The following is a 19,366-nucleotide window of genomic DNA, read 5'->3' as shown; positions in this document are numbered from 1 at the left end:
TGTAATCATGATTACAGCTGTAATCAAACTTTGTAATCACGATTACAAGTAATTGATTACTGTAATCAATATTGTAATCATGATTACAGCTGTAATCAAAATTTTTGAAAATTGTAATCATGATTACAAGTAATTGATTACTGTAATCGACTATGTAATCATGATTACAGCTGTAATCAAACTTTGTAATCACGATTACAAGTAATTGATTACTGTAATCAATATTGTAATCATGATTACAGCTGTAATCAAAATATTTGAAAATTGTAATCATGATTACAAGTAATTGATTACTGTAATCAAAAAATGTAATCGATTACATTTTTGGCCAACTCTGCTTTTGCCTCATATAAGAACATAAACTTTAACGCCCTCTAGTGGTTTTGTGTTTTGTTTTCGACTATGCATTCTTCGACAAAAATTGTTTGCTTGGGTGTGTACTATCACTTCCTAAAATTTTGCCCATCTTCTTAGAATCACCCTGTATATTGCTTTCTGTTACATCATTCCTGTATTAAAATAAAATTTATTTCTCGCAAAATTCTTAAATTAACAAACAACAGAATAAAAATATATTCAATAAATCTTTAAAATACTTTTATAAATATTTAAAAAAGGGTTTTCTTGTTAAAATCGTACTGAGCTAATTGTTATTACATTAATTTTTAATAAAAATAACTTATTACAATCAATAAAATAGGAAATTTATGTAAACCATGCATTATAACACTATAATTCTATATAAAATTGACTATTGATAAGCCGTTTTTATGAAGTCACAAAAACAAAATTGTTTCAACAAATTTCATAAAAATATAATCTATTCACATAAATTCTCCTTTCTAAAGATTGCGAAGCATTTGCATCTAAATTAAGCAGAATTTCATTGTTAATTGAGATTTAATAATGATTGTTACGTTCTTAGCAAAGTATATACATCATTTAAAAAAAATGAAAGCAGCAAATTCAAATAATCCAAAAACAGCATGAAAATAAATTTTTACTCACGATGTTGCTGGCATCCAGGAACTTTTTCGGGCCAGTCACAAGCATGCTCCACTTCGTTGTACAAAAGAGAAAATGGGCACATCTGTACTGTACCGGTACCATTCCAACAAAGCCAATACCTAGTGCAACTCTTTTCATGGGCGAAAATACCAAACAACCATGGACAGTTTCCATTTCCTTGTGGAGATTCTAAAAAGCAAATATCAAGTAAAATTAAATACGTATTGTTAAAACTATTATATTGAACTCTAATTGAACATTTACAGTATGACTACAAAAATAAATTAATCTCAAACGGAAGAACATCCTGGTTCATTCACGAGAGAAATAATTCAAATAAAACAATTGAATTGTTCTTACAAAAAATGTTGACTGCATAATCGAGAAATTCAAGAAGGAGCAATCAAGATTTAATAAATTATGTTTGCATAAATTATAAAAACATTGTTGTACATTTTGTACAATATTCCAACAAAAATAAAAAGTAATTTCACAATTTTTTATAGTGAAAACTCTTCATGCGGCCAAGTTGTCCCATTGAACATAATATTGCATTTGATTTATGCAGACATGGAGCGAATTTCCTTGTACTATATAAAGAATAATTTTCTCGATTGAAAAGATTAACTGATGCTCCCATAACCCCAGGGCTAAAGAATGAAAGGCTAGGTCATTCTTTTATAGAGACACGTGCCGCTCCGAGTTTCTGCTTTTAATCAGTAACGCCACGGCGGTGCAGCATCAACTTCTGGCCTTAAAAATAAATTCTTTCGCATATAACTAACATTCTTTTTTTAAAAACTTATTTCAATACATTCATTGTTTACCATAATTTTTATTTTGAGGAAATTTTCTTCCTATCTGATTGCAGAAATTTAAGAGTAGTAGTCAAATATCAAACAGCGACCGGCAGGTAGTATTGTAAAACACAAAATGAGAAAACGTAATTTTAAATGTTTTACTTCAGAAAATATAAAGGTGACATCAAATGAATTATAAAATGTACTGGAAGAATTTTGGGGAATAAAAATGCATTATGTTTTACTTTTAAATGTTTATGAACTTTTATTAGCCATTGAAATCGATACCATCTCTTAACTTTACACAGAAAAGGAAAAAATATATATACAAGGTCAAAGAAAATTAAATCCTGAATATGAATAACTTAAAAAATAAAAGTTATTAATAGTATTGAAATTTAATAGTATTCAAAATATTTGTGTTTTAATTACAGCGCCTTAATTTTAAACATTTATGTGTAATATTTCCATTATTGTATGATTAACGATTATCATTTTAGTAATTAGCATTTAAGGCTTTTTTTACTTTGATAATGTATTAAGATATATAAAATTAGACATCCCATCTCAATTAATAAGCCGTTGTTATTGAACAATAAGTAACTATAAGAGTGCCTACATATGCTTTTTTTTTACTTAACAGTAAAAGTTAAATTAAAAAACGATAATGAAACAATGAAACCATTGTGAAATTTCTGTAACTTTAAAATGTTATTTTTTAATACTATTAGGAATACCAAGAAAATGTATGAATATTATATTTCTGAGCAGAAATAACTTGTCAACAGTGTAAAGTTTGACACCTATTATCAGATAAGTGTCAAACATTCAACTCAATTCTCACGGAAAGTATAAACAGTTAAGTTTCAATATCCGTTAGTTGTGATTTCGAGATCTGTGTGCGGCGTGTGACGTCATGAGGTGAGGAATCGTAGCTTCAGCTTTGAAAGGAAAGAACCAGCCTTTCTCTATTTTCTCTTTAGCCCTGCCATAACCCTGCATTCTATAACTAATATATTGTGCTGAAAATCTTATAATTATAAATTCAATAATTTTTCACTCCCTTAAATTAAGGCCTCTCCAATCTTTGAAATGGAACAACTTTCAGAAAACCTTTTCTCTGATGAAAAGGTTAACTAGCTAGCTATTAGTACTTATAATGTTATATATTGTTTCTAATGCCTTCTTATTAATTTGAATTAATGTGAATGAAAAGATTTTAAGTATTAGTTGTAATAAGTATCAAATTCTCCACAGTTATTTCCTGTTAAATTCTGTAATCTTATGAAACATACATTATATATGCTTGTAATAAATATTATACCACGGACAAATATATTATGTGATTGGAATACCATAAGACAATTTCAAAATTAATCAAAATTACAATCAAAATTAATTCGTTAAGATGTAACGTGGAGAAATTTGGGAACCTCTGCTTTTTTCTACAGTTTAAAAATGTACTGCATTAGAATTTATGAAAACAAGAACTAATTATATCTAAAACATAATCATAAAAATCACTCTAAAAATTCTATAAATTTGTCAACTTACGTCCCATAACTTTGCCTGTTTCCTGGTCAGGACAACCAACTCTGTGTGGATAGTCACAATGGTTGATTAAACCTCGTCTGACACCGGCAAAGGCCAATCCATTTGGACACTCTTGCAAATAAGGCACGCCATCCACACATTCGTAGTAATAATCACAATAATCGTCATGTGGATAGAAACCGTTATCTTTCTTGCAAATATCTTTCTTTTGCGCTGCAACTGTGAAGGTAAGAAATATATTATTGTGAACCAAGTAAGAAATTTACGCACAAAAAAATATGCATTGTTATAAATTCTGAAACATATTTCATTTCAATGGAGAACATAAAAAAAAGTTTGGCATTATTTAATTGTAAAGATTCGCAACAGCACGCCAACTCAGAAAAAGATTTTGTTTAGAACTGATGATTAGCAAAAAGCAGCTAAAACAGTCTAGCACTCATCCTTTTGTTGACGATGTAAGCATTAGTTAACAGATTATTAAGCAAAAAGAAAATATTTTTTTAGAAGTATGATAACTTGTTGAAGAATTTTTGCGAGTTTAAATTACTGGAATAACCATCATTCAGCACTTCTCTCTTAATCTACAGCACTCACTGCTTTAAAAGTTACCCTTCTTACATAGGATATTTACAGTAACAATTAGAATCAGTACCCTATAGAAGCGTCTCGTTTCTTTACCTTGATAAGTTTTTCTTTACCATTGAGTGCTTTCAGTGATTAACAAAATTTTTCTCTGAATTGGCATGCGCTAGTATTAAAGGTTCTCTTCGCTATTTTCATAAACATTACGTGTAAATGAAATTGAATTTTCGATTCCTAAAGTAAAATTGAGACTTAATTATTCCTTTTAAATACCAATAAAATGTTCTATAAATTCCTCACTTAATTTCAAATTTATTAAGACAAAATTTGAAGTTTTGGAACATTATAATAAGCTTTTCTGTAATTTCTGCAATTTAATTACTGATGTAAAAAGTTCCGAGTTCCCTTTAAAATATGAGAGCGACAGAAAACTTAACAATAAATTGAGAAATTAAATTAAATCTTACTCGTAACCTATGATACACTCTTTAATAAAATTGATCTGTTCAATATCGGTAATTTAATACTTTATTACAGTTCAACAAACTTTAACCTTATTAATTTGAACCACAATAACGTATGATGTTGATTTACTTCCACATTAATACGGTTCAATCATGATAGTACAATTAACAATAGTATAGTGTATAGTAGAATTATTTGACTTGAGAAGAAATAACATATAAACTTGGATCTGATAGCAATGTAATTCGTAGTAGTAATGTGGTTAACGTTGAATTTATTCAGTTAAAGTTTAACGGTTATTCGTTTAACGGTTAAATACAGTATGAAGCGCCGGTGTCTTTTTCTGTGTTAATGGAAAAAATCTTCCAAACACGGCTCACTTCCAAACAATTTTTTTTTTTTCAAATTTGCTCTGATTAGAAATTATTTAGATCTAAGAGAAACAGTTATTCATCATCAAAATTTCTTTAATTTACATTATCAATTTTTGATAAATTTTTCAATATGAATGAAAAAAAATTTTTTACAGTCTTATGTTGTGTTGTTACAAATACCACTTGCCAATATCAGCAAGCCTGCTTGAAATCAAGCTAAGTTTTAAGACAAAGGATGCTGTTCTTGGTTTTCTGTTGCCAAGAATACGATTCCATCACACACATACGTCACAATCTATTTTGCAGGAAGGACTTTATTCACGCACTTTTCATCCATCCGCAGATAATAATTTCGAACCAGAGAGCGATCAATCTCCAATTCAATACCCCCAGAGGTATCGATTAGCTATAGGAACTTGGAGGACTTTGTGACTCAAACAAATTTAATGCGTACCAGTCACCATACATGGGATTCCTCGATCGGTTGGATTCGAACTCTCGTTCTCACGAACACATGTCCAACGTCCTACCAACCAGACCACCCCGGCCTTATATTTTACAATAAATATAATTTCGATAATCTAACAGATTTTTTTAGTAACTATTACACTGATTTTTATAATTTAAAAATAACAAAATATATTTTTGCTTTAACACTAGATTGCCTAAGGAAGTCATTTTGACTGCTTTTAATTTCAATTAGAAAAACAATGATGTATATAATTGCACAATTTCTTAGAATTTTGTACCACAGATAAATTTTTTATTGTAAATATTTACTAATAACTTGTTATATAACTGTAAATAATATGAAAACTATTAAAAATTAATTTTAAGCAAATTCATTTACAGATTAATGAAATTACAGATTATTTATTCTTTTACAATCCAGTCGTTTTGACTGCTTTTGGGCAATATAGGTAGGTATATACTAAGTTTCAGTCTTTCTAGTGTTAATTAAAGCCTCAGAAAAAAGCATCGTCGTCAAAGAGTTAATGCAGTCATATAAAGTTTACATGATGTAGCTAAAATACAAGATATCAATTACATTTACCCTCTAATTATGTGAATTATATTAATATTAACTCAGTATAAATTATCACCATATATAATATTCAATATACTTTAAAATAGTGATGCAATATTTTAATTGCCTTCTTTCTTAAATAAAACCTTGAACAGAACCTTGTTAAATTTAATCTAACTTAAATACCTTAACTGTGAGATGTTCGACTAGACTTGCATTCAGAAATCATCCTGAAAGTCATATGGGAACAATAAGGTCATGCGCAACAGCAAGGTCACCCACTTTCACTTGACTAAAACCAAAAAGTTTTTCGGAATATCGGGGGGACAGGTTCATCTTCTCAGACACAGGTGAAGATCTCTACTGACCTTGGGGCTAGCTATCGAAAATGAATTCGGCTTGGCAGCACGCAAAGCAACGTTGTTGCGCAAGTGCAACTGAGATATTTCAACGGATATTCAAGGTGAGCAAAAAATTCTCATCAGAGAACGTGTAACTGAAACATATTCCGGAAATTACCATGAATCACGAACTTAATAAGGGGCATTTACATGCAATACCTTGTCTGTTAAATGCACCCTAAATTACTAAGTTAAAAAAATAAATACCACAAAATAATTATCATGTCAAATATACCTCCGATATAATAGATGGATTTTTTTCCCGTTAGGAAAAATAACGGTAAATTGAGCATCCCTTTGATTGTTTTTCTGTTTATCGTATGGCGATAATAACCCTGAGATTTAATAACAAGAAATTCAAACAGTTGATCGCGAAACACGCTATTAAGAAAATTAATTCAACACATTTTTACTGACACACTATTCAATTCATTTTGAATTATGTTTGTTTTGGTATATTGCTGTACGCGAAGACATGCTTGTTATTTGACCTTCATTCATTCGTTATTCGTTTTTACTTGACTTCATGTACGAGGGTACATAAATGCAATGGGTCATAATACTGTTAAATATTTCAAGAGTTTACGACAATTCAATTATAATCTTTCTTGTAAGGTGAAATTAGTTTAAACTATATTATTCCTCAGTATTGTATTCTGATAGGTACCTTACAAACTTATAGACTATCCTCTGGATAACAGTACAATACAAAGAAACTACCTATCGCCCATATAGTGTTCTTTAGCAAAAAAACTCTTCTGAACAATTCGAAAATGTGACTTTTCATTACATTGTCCTAAGCTTTTTACACTTACTTACTGTAAAAACGGAATTACGATGCAGATTTCTCATATTTTTTGAGAGCGGTATGTTTCGAGACTTCACATGTCTGTATTACAATATATTTCTTCTGTTTGTTTTTGTAACATAGACGTAACATAATACGTGGGAACAGATGGAAACACACATTCAGAATTATTTCAACCATAATTGTTAATTTTTAATGGCAACGCAACTCGATACTGAAAATTTTAGAAAACATGTTTTTACATGCAGAATAAAAAAGTGATATTACTATTTTTGTGAGACTCATCACTTCTGAGAAACGTGCAAAGAATTTTCAGTGGCGACAAAATTTTGTTGCAATGATACGCTCTACTCTGGAAATTATGCTCTCTACCATTTTCGTTTCGTTACTTTAACATTAGTCTACTTGAAAAATAGCTGTTAAATTTATTGTTTGTTTGTTTTTTCTCCTTTTCAGACATATATCTTAAGTGGGTACAATACCGATTGGTGGTTAATTTTGTATTATAAAGAGAGCAATTTCAATGTCAACAACAATTATTTCAATAACTAACAATCGGGCAAAATGCTCTAGTAAAGTTTGAGTACACAAGCTGAACGGAAAATAATCAAAACTGTAATTCACGATCAATTCCCTTTCACGATAAATGTTTAGAGTGAATAAAAAAATGATTGTAACTTTTACTGTATTTAAACAACAGAGCTCACGAGGAGATTTGAGCACTCTAGTTTGTTACAAAGTCGACGGAATTTTGATTGGTGAATTCCGTTAGGTAATAAAATGATTGTAAATTCTTCTAGTGACAGTCGAAAAAATATTAAAAAGTGTATTGTCAACAGGCATGATAGAGTTTTGAATGCTCTAGATTGTCTAAAAATTATTGAAACTTTGATTGCAAGATTCCACTCTCACAGACTATAACTAGTTAAAAGAGAAGTTGCCTGAACTTATCAGAAAGACATGGGACTTTAATTACGATACAACAAAATATGTAAATATGGTTTTTGATACTTGAAAAAATATAACCATATATAATAAACAAATTAAATGTTTTCAAATTACTTGGAATGTTAACTCATCTGTAAAAATTCCATACTTATGAGCAATTTTTGATTTTTGAAAATAATACTATATAAAATTCATTTACTTAAAGCAATTGAAGTTTCCTTATGAATGAAACTTAATTTAATTTATGTCCAAATTCAATTTAAACTAGTTGAATTTTGTAAACTGTTTTTAGCTTTGATATATTTAGATCAGAAACCATGGTCAAAGTTACCAGATTATGGTAAAATTTAACACGTTTGTTGCTCTATGGCAGTGTTTCCCAAAGTGTGGTACGCGTACCCCCAGGGGTGCGGGAACAGTTTAGCGGGGGTACGCGTTCTTATGCAAAATATCTTGCAGTACACAAAAATTTCACAAAATTTTATTTAAAAGAAAAGCTAGCCATGAAAATTTACGATTACGTATTTTTCTATTGGCTATTTTTTGCAGAGTTAACAGTTAATAATTAGTGGTGTCAACAGCCAGTTGTGATTTTTGATTTTGTGCAATTTTCTTCTAGTAAAAAATACATGAATTTTTTTATTAGTGGCACACAGCTTTACGAAAAATTTAGAAAGGGTGCACAAAAGTTATAAGTTTGGAAAACACTGCTCTATGGGAACACTAAAAAGCTCGGTACTTTTTATCGAAGAGCTTTGGTAATGATTTTGGTAAAATTTACAATAAAATATGGTTTTACAATGAGTGAAAAAGATATATGTGTGTTAGACCATGGCATAAAAACCAGTTATTCTGTAAGTTTATTTCTCAGTTTAGTATGTTTTACTATATGTGTAGTAATGAGAACTATTATTTTGAAAACCAAAGTTTCCGGTAAGCCGTCACCATATTAAAGGAAAAATTACCAGATGAATGCTTTAAATACCATATATTTAGGTTTTTTCTACCAGAATTATATTTTTTCACCAGAAATGTCATTGCCATAGAGTGTGGTAATTTTACCTTCTTTTTTTTTTTTTTTTTTTTTTTTTTTTTTTTTTTTTTTTNATGCGACTTCCAACAAGGTTGCGTTAAACGTTTAACGTTACCATGGCAACGAGCGGCCAGTGATCCTTACAGAAGATTTTAATATGAATTTCTCGTTACCTGAAGCTGAAACATTATTAACCTTCCTTAAAGACAAATTTGGATTGGAAATGATAAATGGTAGGAATGATCCAGCAACTAAAGGGGGAATTACCATTGATGCAATTTTTGCAAGAAATATTGAAAAAATAGAACTCAAACATTTCGTATCTACTTTAGTTATCATAATCCCATTGTAAATGTTATAGATTTGGATATTTCTCCACTCGAAAATGATAATTAAAAGATGCGATCAATTGTGAATTGTAAGCAATGTTAATAAAGTTTGTCTTAAAGAAACAATATGATTTCACTAAAAATCAATTTCTACCCCTTCCTATTTTCATTTCCACATTACGAAGTTTCACTTCTTCCGCGAGGAGGGACTCCACGCACTATTTTTTTCTCTGTGTACAACTAAAAATCCTAACTATAATAAATCTCAGATAAACATACACTATAAATTCATTCACAGAGTATGTTTTTATTTAAAAAAATAAATACTATGAAACACTACGCATTACTGTAAACCTGTTGTATAATTGAAATATTTCTTGAGACGCAGATTGCCGAGTTTAAAAATCTAGTCATTTAATTTCAATGACCTTCTGAGATAAATTTATTTTGTCACTCAAAACATTAATTAAAATCACGCAGACAAGATTATATATTTTTTAAAACCAAATTAGATAATATTTTATTAACCACACATCTTCAATTCTTCTTTTTTTAATGTTTTAATATTTTTTTTTATTTAGTGTCATGACAAAGAAATGGAGAAAATATATATAATTTATTAAAAAAAACTCTTCTTCTGTGCAATAATTTATAATCGATTTCTTCACGACATACTACTAAATTCCAATTAATTGTTCCACTTAAAAGAACATACTGTTGTGCAACCACAGGAAATGGACTTCTAAATGAAACTTCTATAACTAGAGGGTAAAAGATGACCTCATTGTGGTATTTAATATATATATTATACCTTAAGAGAGCATTAATAAAAATACTCGTTTATTATAAAATAAAAGCAATTGACCTCATTTTTAGCAAGGTTAAAGAAAGAATTCATCGAAATAATTTTTTTTTTCATTTTGTTTTAGATAAAAATTATAAATGTTATCAGATATTTTTTTTTTGCAATTAATTTTCTAGAGCTAAAAGTTGTAAAGAAATTTATACTTCTCATTAAAAAAATATTAATAATTAATGGTAATAATAAAAAATACGATGTATTACAACAGTTTTTTTCTCTGTTGCTTGAGATTTTTGAAATATATCTTAAATAATTTTGTATCCTTATTTTCAAATCTTCAATCGGTTTATCTCTCCAAGCTACAGATTCTTTTAAAGAACTAAAATTTTTAGTCTATTTTTTACCGAAATGTACTAGTTTAAAAACGTTATATAAGACAGAGAGTCACGCAAATGCCACGACAAACTTCTACGGCAGGTTGGGCAGATCATCAGGATTAAAATTGCATAGGAACCCATGTTCGGAAATGCCTTCATACGCTACCATGGGCTTTTCGTGAACCGTTAATTAAGAACCGTGTGCTTCTCGTATGGGAAGCGCCCCTAGTAGTGTATGCAGGCATTTCCTAGCATGGATTCCTAAGCAATTTTAATCCCGATAGCGTGCCTTAACTTCCATGGAAGTTAAGTTTAATTTTGCGTGACTCTCTGTTATATAGATCATTTTTAAATATTTGCGTTTCGACAAAAAGAAGACTAAAAATGTTATTTAAAAAATGGCTTTAAGAGCAAAAAGATTTTAGATTTAAAATTTCCTCACCCGAATTAGGCAAGATGAAGTATTCGTATAAATGCAACAAAAGTTTGTTCCTTGTTGTTATCTTCGTCTTAATTTTTCTAAATGAATGATACTTAATTTGTGCAAATCATTTAAATAAACACAAATATTACACTCAAACTAACCTATTTATGAAAAATGAAATAATTTTAACGCATCTCAGAAGCATTTAATAGTTATTCTAACAGTAACTATATTTCATTTTGATTGAAATTTAAAAACTTGGATACTTTAAGTTGTTTATTTCTGAAATGTATGTTAGAGTATATTTATTAATCTATCTAATTCCAAAATTCTAAAAAAAAATATTCTTTACTTTTTACTTAAATTTTAATATTTATGTATTTAGGCTTCCTAAAGCATTTGTGTCAACACAGATAATTTTTATAGTCATTTGCTAATGTGGTATTCAAGATCAAGTAAAAGTGATTACATCAGATAGGACATAAATTAGAAACTAACAGTTTATCAGTGCAACATCTTTTGTTCTAAAACTCATTAAAATTCCACTCATAGCTCCCATGGTGACACTTTATTCTACTCTTTATAGGCATGGCTTCAATTTTTTTTATAATTTGAACAGAAAAAGAATGTCAGTGTTCGAGTTTTAATGTTCATTATTTGTTAAACTCGTTGTTCTTTTAATTAGTGCATTTTTCCCCATCTAGATCTAATTAAAAGTTTTAAAGAATGATATTTCTATATGGCAACAGACAAAATATATAGATAGATAAAAACGAAAGCTTTTTGGAAGTATTTTGGTTAAATTGTCTATAAGACTTGTAACAAGTTAGAAAATTCTCGATTTGCAATTCAAAGGCACGATATCCAATTTCGCAGTAATTTATACTCATAGCGAATCTGTTAACAAAAGAATATCTGTTTACAAAACAGTAACATATTTAGTTTTATATATTGTTTCCGCTGACAATAAATTTAGGTTTTTTTCCCATTCATGACCACCTTCGCTTTTACACTAGAAAACACTAAACCCTAAAAGTATGCATAACAGCCGGCACGTGCCTATCATCTTCTGAGTCAGTGGGTCGAAACGCAATATTAAAAAGTAAGAGTGTTTGTTAGGATGCTAAATTCAAGGCGTCGTCCCAAACATTGCTTCCGTGTGTAAAAAGGGTAAGCGACAAAAAAATGCCGTTTGTGGATATAATCCCACATTTTTCTCTTGACCTCATTATCCTCCTATTTTTCTGTGGTTCTTCCCCGCATTCTGGCTGTGCTCAGCCGTGCGTCATTACCTGTATGTCTCATTCATAAAAAGTCCTCTGGTAGACATCCCGAGGACGGTATGCAAGTTTGGGAACAACCCTGAATAGATTGGCTATTTATGAGAGATTTCAAATTTTATTTGGCATCCGCTTTCATTCTCTTAAAGCAAATAAAATTGTTTCTCCTACCGCTCAGACACAAATAACGGATTTTAGATATTAGAATAATGAAACTGAAAAACATACTTAACTACAAACTAAAAAAAGTAAATAAATAATAAAGAAATAACTGATTGCTTCCAAAATTAAAAAACTTTTATAAACATTTAATACCTTTGAACTAGTTTCAGAAATCATTTTGAATAAGTGGTTTGAAGAATAAAAAATTAAAAGTCGTCTGCTTTTCTGGATTTAAAATTATCGTTTGATGGATGCTTTTATTCAATGAGTGAAAGACTTTAAATTCTAAGGTAGTAATTGATTGAGCGGATTATTGTTATTAGAAATTTAAAATTTAAAGAAAAATCATCTTTTGCCTGATATTTAAAACATTTTGCTTGTACTTTTTACATCTTTGTCTGCGATTCTAATTGACTTGAGTAAGTTGATATTAAGTTACTTAATATGTTAAGAATTTTTTATTCACATCAAAATAATGGTAAGCCTTAATATCATATTAATGACTTATCAGCTAAAAGCATACATAAATATGCCTAAATTTTAGCTGAAATGAAAATTTTTTACCTGTCAATACTTAAGAAAACTACTTTAAATATTCACAACGATATTTCAAAAAGAAATGTATGAAGTTAATATGTTTTTCTGAAGATTTTTTCAATTATCACTGAAATTGATGTTTTAATTTTAATAAAAACTGTAACATTTCAACTATTAAATATTTTTAAAAATTCAATCAGTAAAGTATAAAAATTCAAATTTATTCTTGTTTTTTAAATTTTATTTTTTAAAAGATTTTATCTATAGTTTATAGACCAATAATTGGATAGTTCTAAAATAATAAAGAACTATTTAATAACATATTTAAATGCCATTTTGAATATAAGTCTTGAAAAAAAATATAACTATGTTCTGAAAAACCAGTTTGAAAAGAGTTTTAGCCATATATGTTACTTAAGTGTTTATATTGAGAAAAGAATTATTGACTGTTAAAATTTGCATTTTAATTCCTCATTTACTTGTAACATTTTTTCATAAATCCCGTTTTAGATGAAAAATATGTATGGCGCATATTAATTTCCTATGGTTAATTTACAAATTCAATTTTTTTAAATGGATAAGTATTTATGAATTATTTAATTGGAAAAAACTTTAAAAAAAACTGTTTATAAAAATTATAAACACTTTAATCTAACCACTCAATCAAAAATACTGAAAAAGAATTTTTGTTCGCTAGTCTTTCATGTTGATTTATTATTATTTGCTAGACATTTTTAATGTGTCAAAACTGACTGCAAATTCTACTAGGTAAAAAAATTGTTTGTCTTTTTTAAAAAAAACGTAAACAATTATTTTTTTAGAGAAAGTTTATGTTTTATTGACCATATACATTAGAGTATAACTTTTAGTTACTAGCAATGCAATTCAATATAATTTTTTTAAAGGTTTTAAGTTATTTCTTTTATTTTTAAATAATTTTTTCAAACAAATTATGAGGAATCATGAGTTGCAATAGAACATTTAAGTTCAAGCTTTATAAATAAAATAGTTCTTAATAATGGAACTATTACTTATTTTTACGCCAAATATAAATTCATTTAAGAACTTACAATAATATATTAACCCTTTTTATATATTTACCGAAAAATATTTTCCGAAATAAAATATTTTCTGAGTCACCATTCTTAAAAATAAGTGCTCATTCCTGACTTTAATCAATGTTTTTTTTAATTATTCCTGACCGGAACATCTGCTCCTGCACCCCAGAGCCCAATGTCAAGAAAACTGAGATAGGCACAGTGGGCCTTGGCCCTCTGTGGGCTGTCGCTCTACTGAGTTAAGTAGTTTAGTTTTTTTTTTATTAATTATTATCTTTGCATCAAGGTTATTTATGCTAAATAACCTAAGCTTCGTTACAACTAATATTTTCTGAAACCAGTGAATTTAATCTGTTAGAATTTTCAAATTATTTTATTTCCAGCTATATTTTTTTAATTTAAAAGAAAACAAATTTAATAGTTTTTTTTTCTTAAATTAAATAATCAGAAGTAGATTTTAAATTTAAAAAGAAACGTGACTTTGATGCAAAAATGCCCTATGTAGAACCTTTTTTTATTATTATTGTAAAATAACTTCAAAAAATCAAAGGTCAAAACACTAACAAAATGTAGGACAGTAACAAGTCTCGCAGTCTAAAAAACAGTTACCTCTATCCAAATTTTCAAAATACATTGTGAAAAAACATTACCATCAGAAAGGTTAAAAACATTTTACTTGTTAACACGCAAGGTCAAGTGATAAGTTCACCTTTTCTTTCCTCCATCTAGCACGCTAAGGTGAATGAAATGTAGGATTCTCAATAAAGTTTGTTCACCATATTTTTTATTTGAAATTTATAATTACGAAAAAATCAAGTTCTGACATAGTTCATTATTTGATTTATCAATTATACTTTAGCAGCTGCTTCTATTTTAGGAATAAAATAAAAAATCTTGCTCGCTGAAAACCCGATTTTCACATTTCACTTAAAACCCACGTATGAATAATGACATAAAAACATGCATACAGTTCGAAGGTAACATGAGTGAAATAATAGTAGTTAATCTAAATACTGATGTTCACAAAAGTATAAAAATAGCAATTTAGTCTAAAAATAGTTTTATTTAATTAATTTTCCATCAATAGAAATATTAAAGAAATTAAAGCTACTTTAAAAACAGGAGATGAAATGATATAAAATTATTTAAGTCATTAAGTTATTATATATTATAAAATTACTAAGTCATTATATGTGTTATTAAGTATGATATATATTATTAAGTATTATATAGATTATTAAGTATTGAATATATTATTAAGTATTATATATANTTATTAAATTTAAGTTATTATCTATCATGAAATTATTGTGTTATTATATATATTATTAAGTATTACATGTATTATACATATTATTAAGTTATTATATATTATAAGATTACTACGGATTTTTTTTTAAATTATTATGTTCAATAAATATGTAAAACTAAGGAAACAAAACCTAAAAATTACGTTGCTAACAAATCTGAAAACTATTTACTTTAATGTATTTCAATTTTGAGTTAAGGTTTTGGTTTATGTTACTAAACAAAAGATAATTATTTTAAATTTTTCTGAATTATTTTGAATTTTTAATGGAAATGAATTAAAAGCTTTTTGAGACATAGTTAGAAATAGAAGCATTGATTTGTGTTTGCATCATAATCTTGATACTTTTAAACTATATTATCAGCAATTTTAATAAGATTTTAAGTTGCGTCATGTTCCATAAAAAATTCATATGGTTTTATATGGTCGAATAATCAAGTATCGAAATAAAACTTTTAACAACGGCAATAAAATGAATGGACATTAAAGACTTAATCACTTAAAACAAACTTTTTCATCGAATGACAGAGATTTTAACAGCCTTAACATAATTTACCCAGCACGACAGTGTTGCGAATTAGTAAACTTTTACTGCCTCTATCCCTGAGAAAGTAGATTTGATAACAATCTACCCATTTCTATTATACAGCTTTTTTAGGCTTTTTTTTTCAACCATAAGAGGTGTTTTCTTCTGGCGTTATTTACAATATTTTACATTTAAGGTTTAAACAACTAAAGTATTTAATGAACATTGCTTTTAGATTTTAAACAGCTTAAAAACTATTTTCTCTTAATTCTTGTTTATATTTATTTGCTATTTAAAATACGTGCACTTTTTCATCTACCAAATTAGCTAAATTATAGTGGGAACAACAATTCATTATTTCAAAATATCACAATATCTTAGAATTTTCTTAGATTTGTTTAGAAAAACTAGCAAATATGCACTGAAAATTTTATACGAAAGTAGTGAATAAAATAGAAAATGATACATTTTAAACAATTTCAGATTTTTTTCGAAATTTTTGCTTGTAAAACTTCGATAATGCAAATTTAGCTTTATTTATTTTATCATGACTATCATTTATAAGAAACTAATAATTATTTTACTACAACATTTAATCATTAATATTAATGTGAATTAATCACGCATAAATTATGATTAATCACATATGATAATGTTTAGATTATGCTTATTTTAAACTTTATGCTTATATTTTTACAAAATTTGAACTGTATTTTTTTTAAAAAATTAATGAAATAAATACAGCAATCTAAACGTGTGTATTATCAAAAGATTCACAAATGCCTAGTCTCTGGAGGCATATGCTAATATCTAGATTCATAATTTCTTCAATTTTCGTTCGATTTTCATGAAATTTTGAAAACTCTGTGTGTTAGTTTTTTACATGTTAGATTGTAAAAGTATTATATTTATAACCAAGGACAGACGGGAGAAAAAGTATTGAAAACAGGATTTATCATTCATAATCGAAAACAGTAAACGTTGTCAGAAACTCTTCTAAAGTATAAAAGTGATAGCATTAATAATAAAGGCAGTAAAATGTTTTGCCCATACCGGATTCAAATTGAAAAAGTAACAGACTTCGTTAGTATAAAAATGTTATCAAAGTAAGTCAACGAATATGCCACCCATTTGCTTGTCAATACCTCATCATAAACTGTATCTTTTTTATTATTATGAGCTCCAATCCAATTTAAATACTCAACTTAGTAACGTGATAATCATAAAAAAAAATGTTGTATTTAATTCACTCAATTAAAAATAATTATAATGTAAAAATTGTGCTAGTAACATTTCAAGCATACTTCTCAATAAGATCTCTAACAAAAAATGATTTTCCGGTTTAAAACAGACAGTAATTTGATTCGTTTATGCAAACTCTTAAATTTTTTTTTAATTTCAATGTTATGTTAAAAGATTTATAAAAAAATTCTTTATTAAGAATTTTTACTTTTATAGAATTTTAGAATGATGTTGACTCCTAATATTGCGTTTGCGGTTATTAGCTCCTAATATTTAGAAAAGCTTAGCGTTTGCACTTCTTGTAAGCAGCTTGCTACATTTAGCTTTTAAATTCTGTACAACTTGCATTCAAAGTAATAAGTAAAATAACATTTTAAAGAGTGCAAACATTCTTTAGTATCTGCTTTTTGAAATCCTTTTCCAATTACAATTTTTGTCTTACCTGTTGCATGAAATACGATATGTATATGAGTAGTTTGGGTAACAAATTAAGTAGGCCTTAAGATATGCAAAACTTGAAAACTCAATTTAATATGCTTTTGAAGAAAACATGAATCCAAAGTTTTCCTAATCTTCAACATTAAGAGAAAATGACCTAAACAATACACTAAAAAACGCTGACAAATGGTTTAGGTACTTGATTCTTTAATGTAGCACACCCTTGTAGCTAAATTTTCCGTCATTTTTATATTTAGATCATAAGTAATCTATATATTTCACATTTATTTTTTATAAAAAATTTAACTCAGACTTTTTTATATAAATTCATGCAAGTAAAGAAAGGTTTCAGACATGGGGAAAATTAAATAAAGCTTCCTACCTGTAGCAATAAGTGCAAAAACACCAACAATCCACAAAGTATTCATCATCCTGTTCATCTCAGATGCTCACCTGTTGGTAGAATAACGGAGAATGATGAAGCATTGGGATCATCCCTGCCTTTTCATTCGACTCCACCTGTTGGACCACTTTGACAAGCACATTCTGAACGGTTTTCGGCCCCAAATAATTCCCATTTCTCTTGGTGTTCACTCAAGAGTTTACAAACACGCTAATATCTTCTTCTTTTTTTTCTTTTGATAATTGCATTGTTTGAGAAGGTGTTTCTTATCGTGTTGTTTTAACCCTCTTCGACGACATACAACATTATTCTATCATTTTCAAAAGTTTAAGATAATGAATTTTAAATTTAAACTCTTTAGAAAATTATTTTAGAACTTTATTACCATCTCGTGCTTGTAAACAATGTTGATTAAAAATGTGCATACTCAAAATATAAGTTAATAATTAAAGAAATATAAGTTATAAATGTTTATTTTGAAAGTAGCTCTATTTTATCTAACCCTAAATATATTTATTGCAAATTTCAGTAGAACAAGCGTCTTACTGCAAATTTATGTACTATAATTAAATCAAAAACAAGAACTTTGACATAATTAGATGAAAAATTAACTCTTTGACATAATTATAAGAAAAATTAATTCGAGCTAAAAAAACATCAAAATTTATAGTGATGCAAATTATCCATGTAATGTCTAAAAAAGAAAAAAGAAAGCTAGCTGTAATTAAAATCAAAATTTTTCCCTCTGTCTCATATAAATTTAAATAAAACCATTGTAAATTTAACTTCCCTTCTAATTTTTGTTCAAAAAGACAAACTATTAAAAAAATTTAAATTTTACTTTCTTAATTTTAATATATACGGAGCCCCAGTTAGCTACCGTTAAAATGATATTATCCTCTTTAGAGCGATTGATGATACTTTTTCCATGTAAAAGAAACAAGTAAAGTTTCAGTGTGCGTTTAGAACTAGTACAGAAGGGATGTTTTATGGATCCGTGTGACCAAAAGCGAAATTTATTGTTCTTGGTGGACTATTTATTTTATTTTTTAGTTATTAAATCTTCTTTTGGTTATTTACTATTTCCCTGAACTTACCCGTATCATGTTTCCCAAATAAGTATATAAATCCATTTAATATAAACTTTTTATTTTTCTAATAATATTAAAGTAATGAAGCAATTATTTTATTCTTTTTGAATTTATTTTTATATTTCAAGTGTTCGGCTTTTCAGATTCTTTAAATTTTCTCAAATTTCCCATTACACTGCACTACAAATATTCCCTACTTCATATTAATTTTCGGTAAATAGTTTGTAACTTAATTGGTTGGCACTATTCTATAATTAAATGTGTTTTTTTTTTATACACTAAGAAAAATATATGATCAAAACTAAAAGAATATGGTAAAATTTGGCATGTTTCCGGCAATATAGGAACACCAAAAAGATCGGTAGTTTTTACCGAAGCTCTTTGG

The 19,366-nt window shown here is 27.8% G+C and overlaps 2 protein-coding genes across 2 annotated transcripts in view; one reads left to right on the top strand and one right to left on the bottom strand.

Moving 5' to 3' along the window:
- The window catches only part of LOC107439143 (protein obstructor-E), a 24,093-nt gene extending 6,061 nt beyond the window's left edge, over window positions 1–18,032 (bottom strand). Inside the window, exons 1-3 of the mRNA XM_016051632.3 lie at window positions 17,870–18,032; window positions 3,363–3,581; window positions 1,009–1,197 (exon numbers count right to left, since the gene is read on the bottom strand). Of these exons, the coding sequence (XP_015907118.1) occupies window positions 1,009–1,197; window positions 3,363–3,581; window positions 17,870–17,927 (466 nt within the window). The 5' untranslated portion in view covers window positions 17,928–18,032. The remainder of the gene's footprint in view (window positions 1–1,008; window positions 1,198–3,362; window positions 3,582–17,869) is intronic.
- Window positions 12,661–19,366, top strand: part of LOC107439142 (cilia- and flagella-associated protein 157-like) — a 39,083-nt gene continuing 32,377 nt past the window's right edge. The window contains exon 1 of the mRNA XM_016051631.4: window positions 12,661–12,796. The gene's annotated coding sequence lies outside the window, so the exon portion shown is untranslated. The remainder of the gene's footprint in view (window positions 12,797–19,366) is intronic.

The sequence above is a fragment of the Parasteatoda tepidariorum genome, chromosome 2 (assembly GCF_043381705.1).
Source record: "Parasteatoda tepidariorum isolate YZ-2023 chromosome 2, CAS_Ptep_4.0, whole genome shotgun sequence".
Classification (NCBI taxonomy): Eukaryota; Metazoa; Arthropoda; class Arachnida; order Araneae; family Theridiidae; genus Parasteatoda; species Parasteatoda tepidariorum.
The sequence above is the reverse complement of the archived record's forward strand: the minus strand, read 5'-3'. Positions and strand labels throughout refer to the sequence as shown.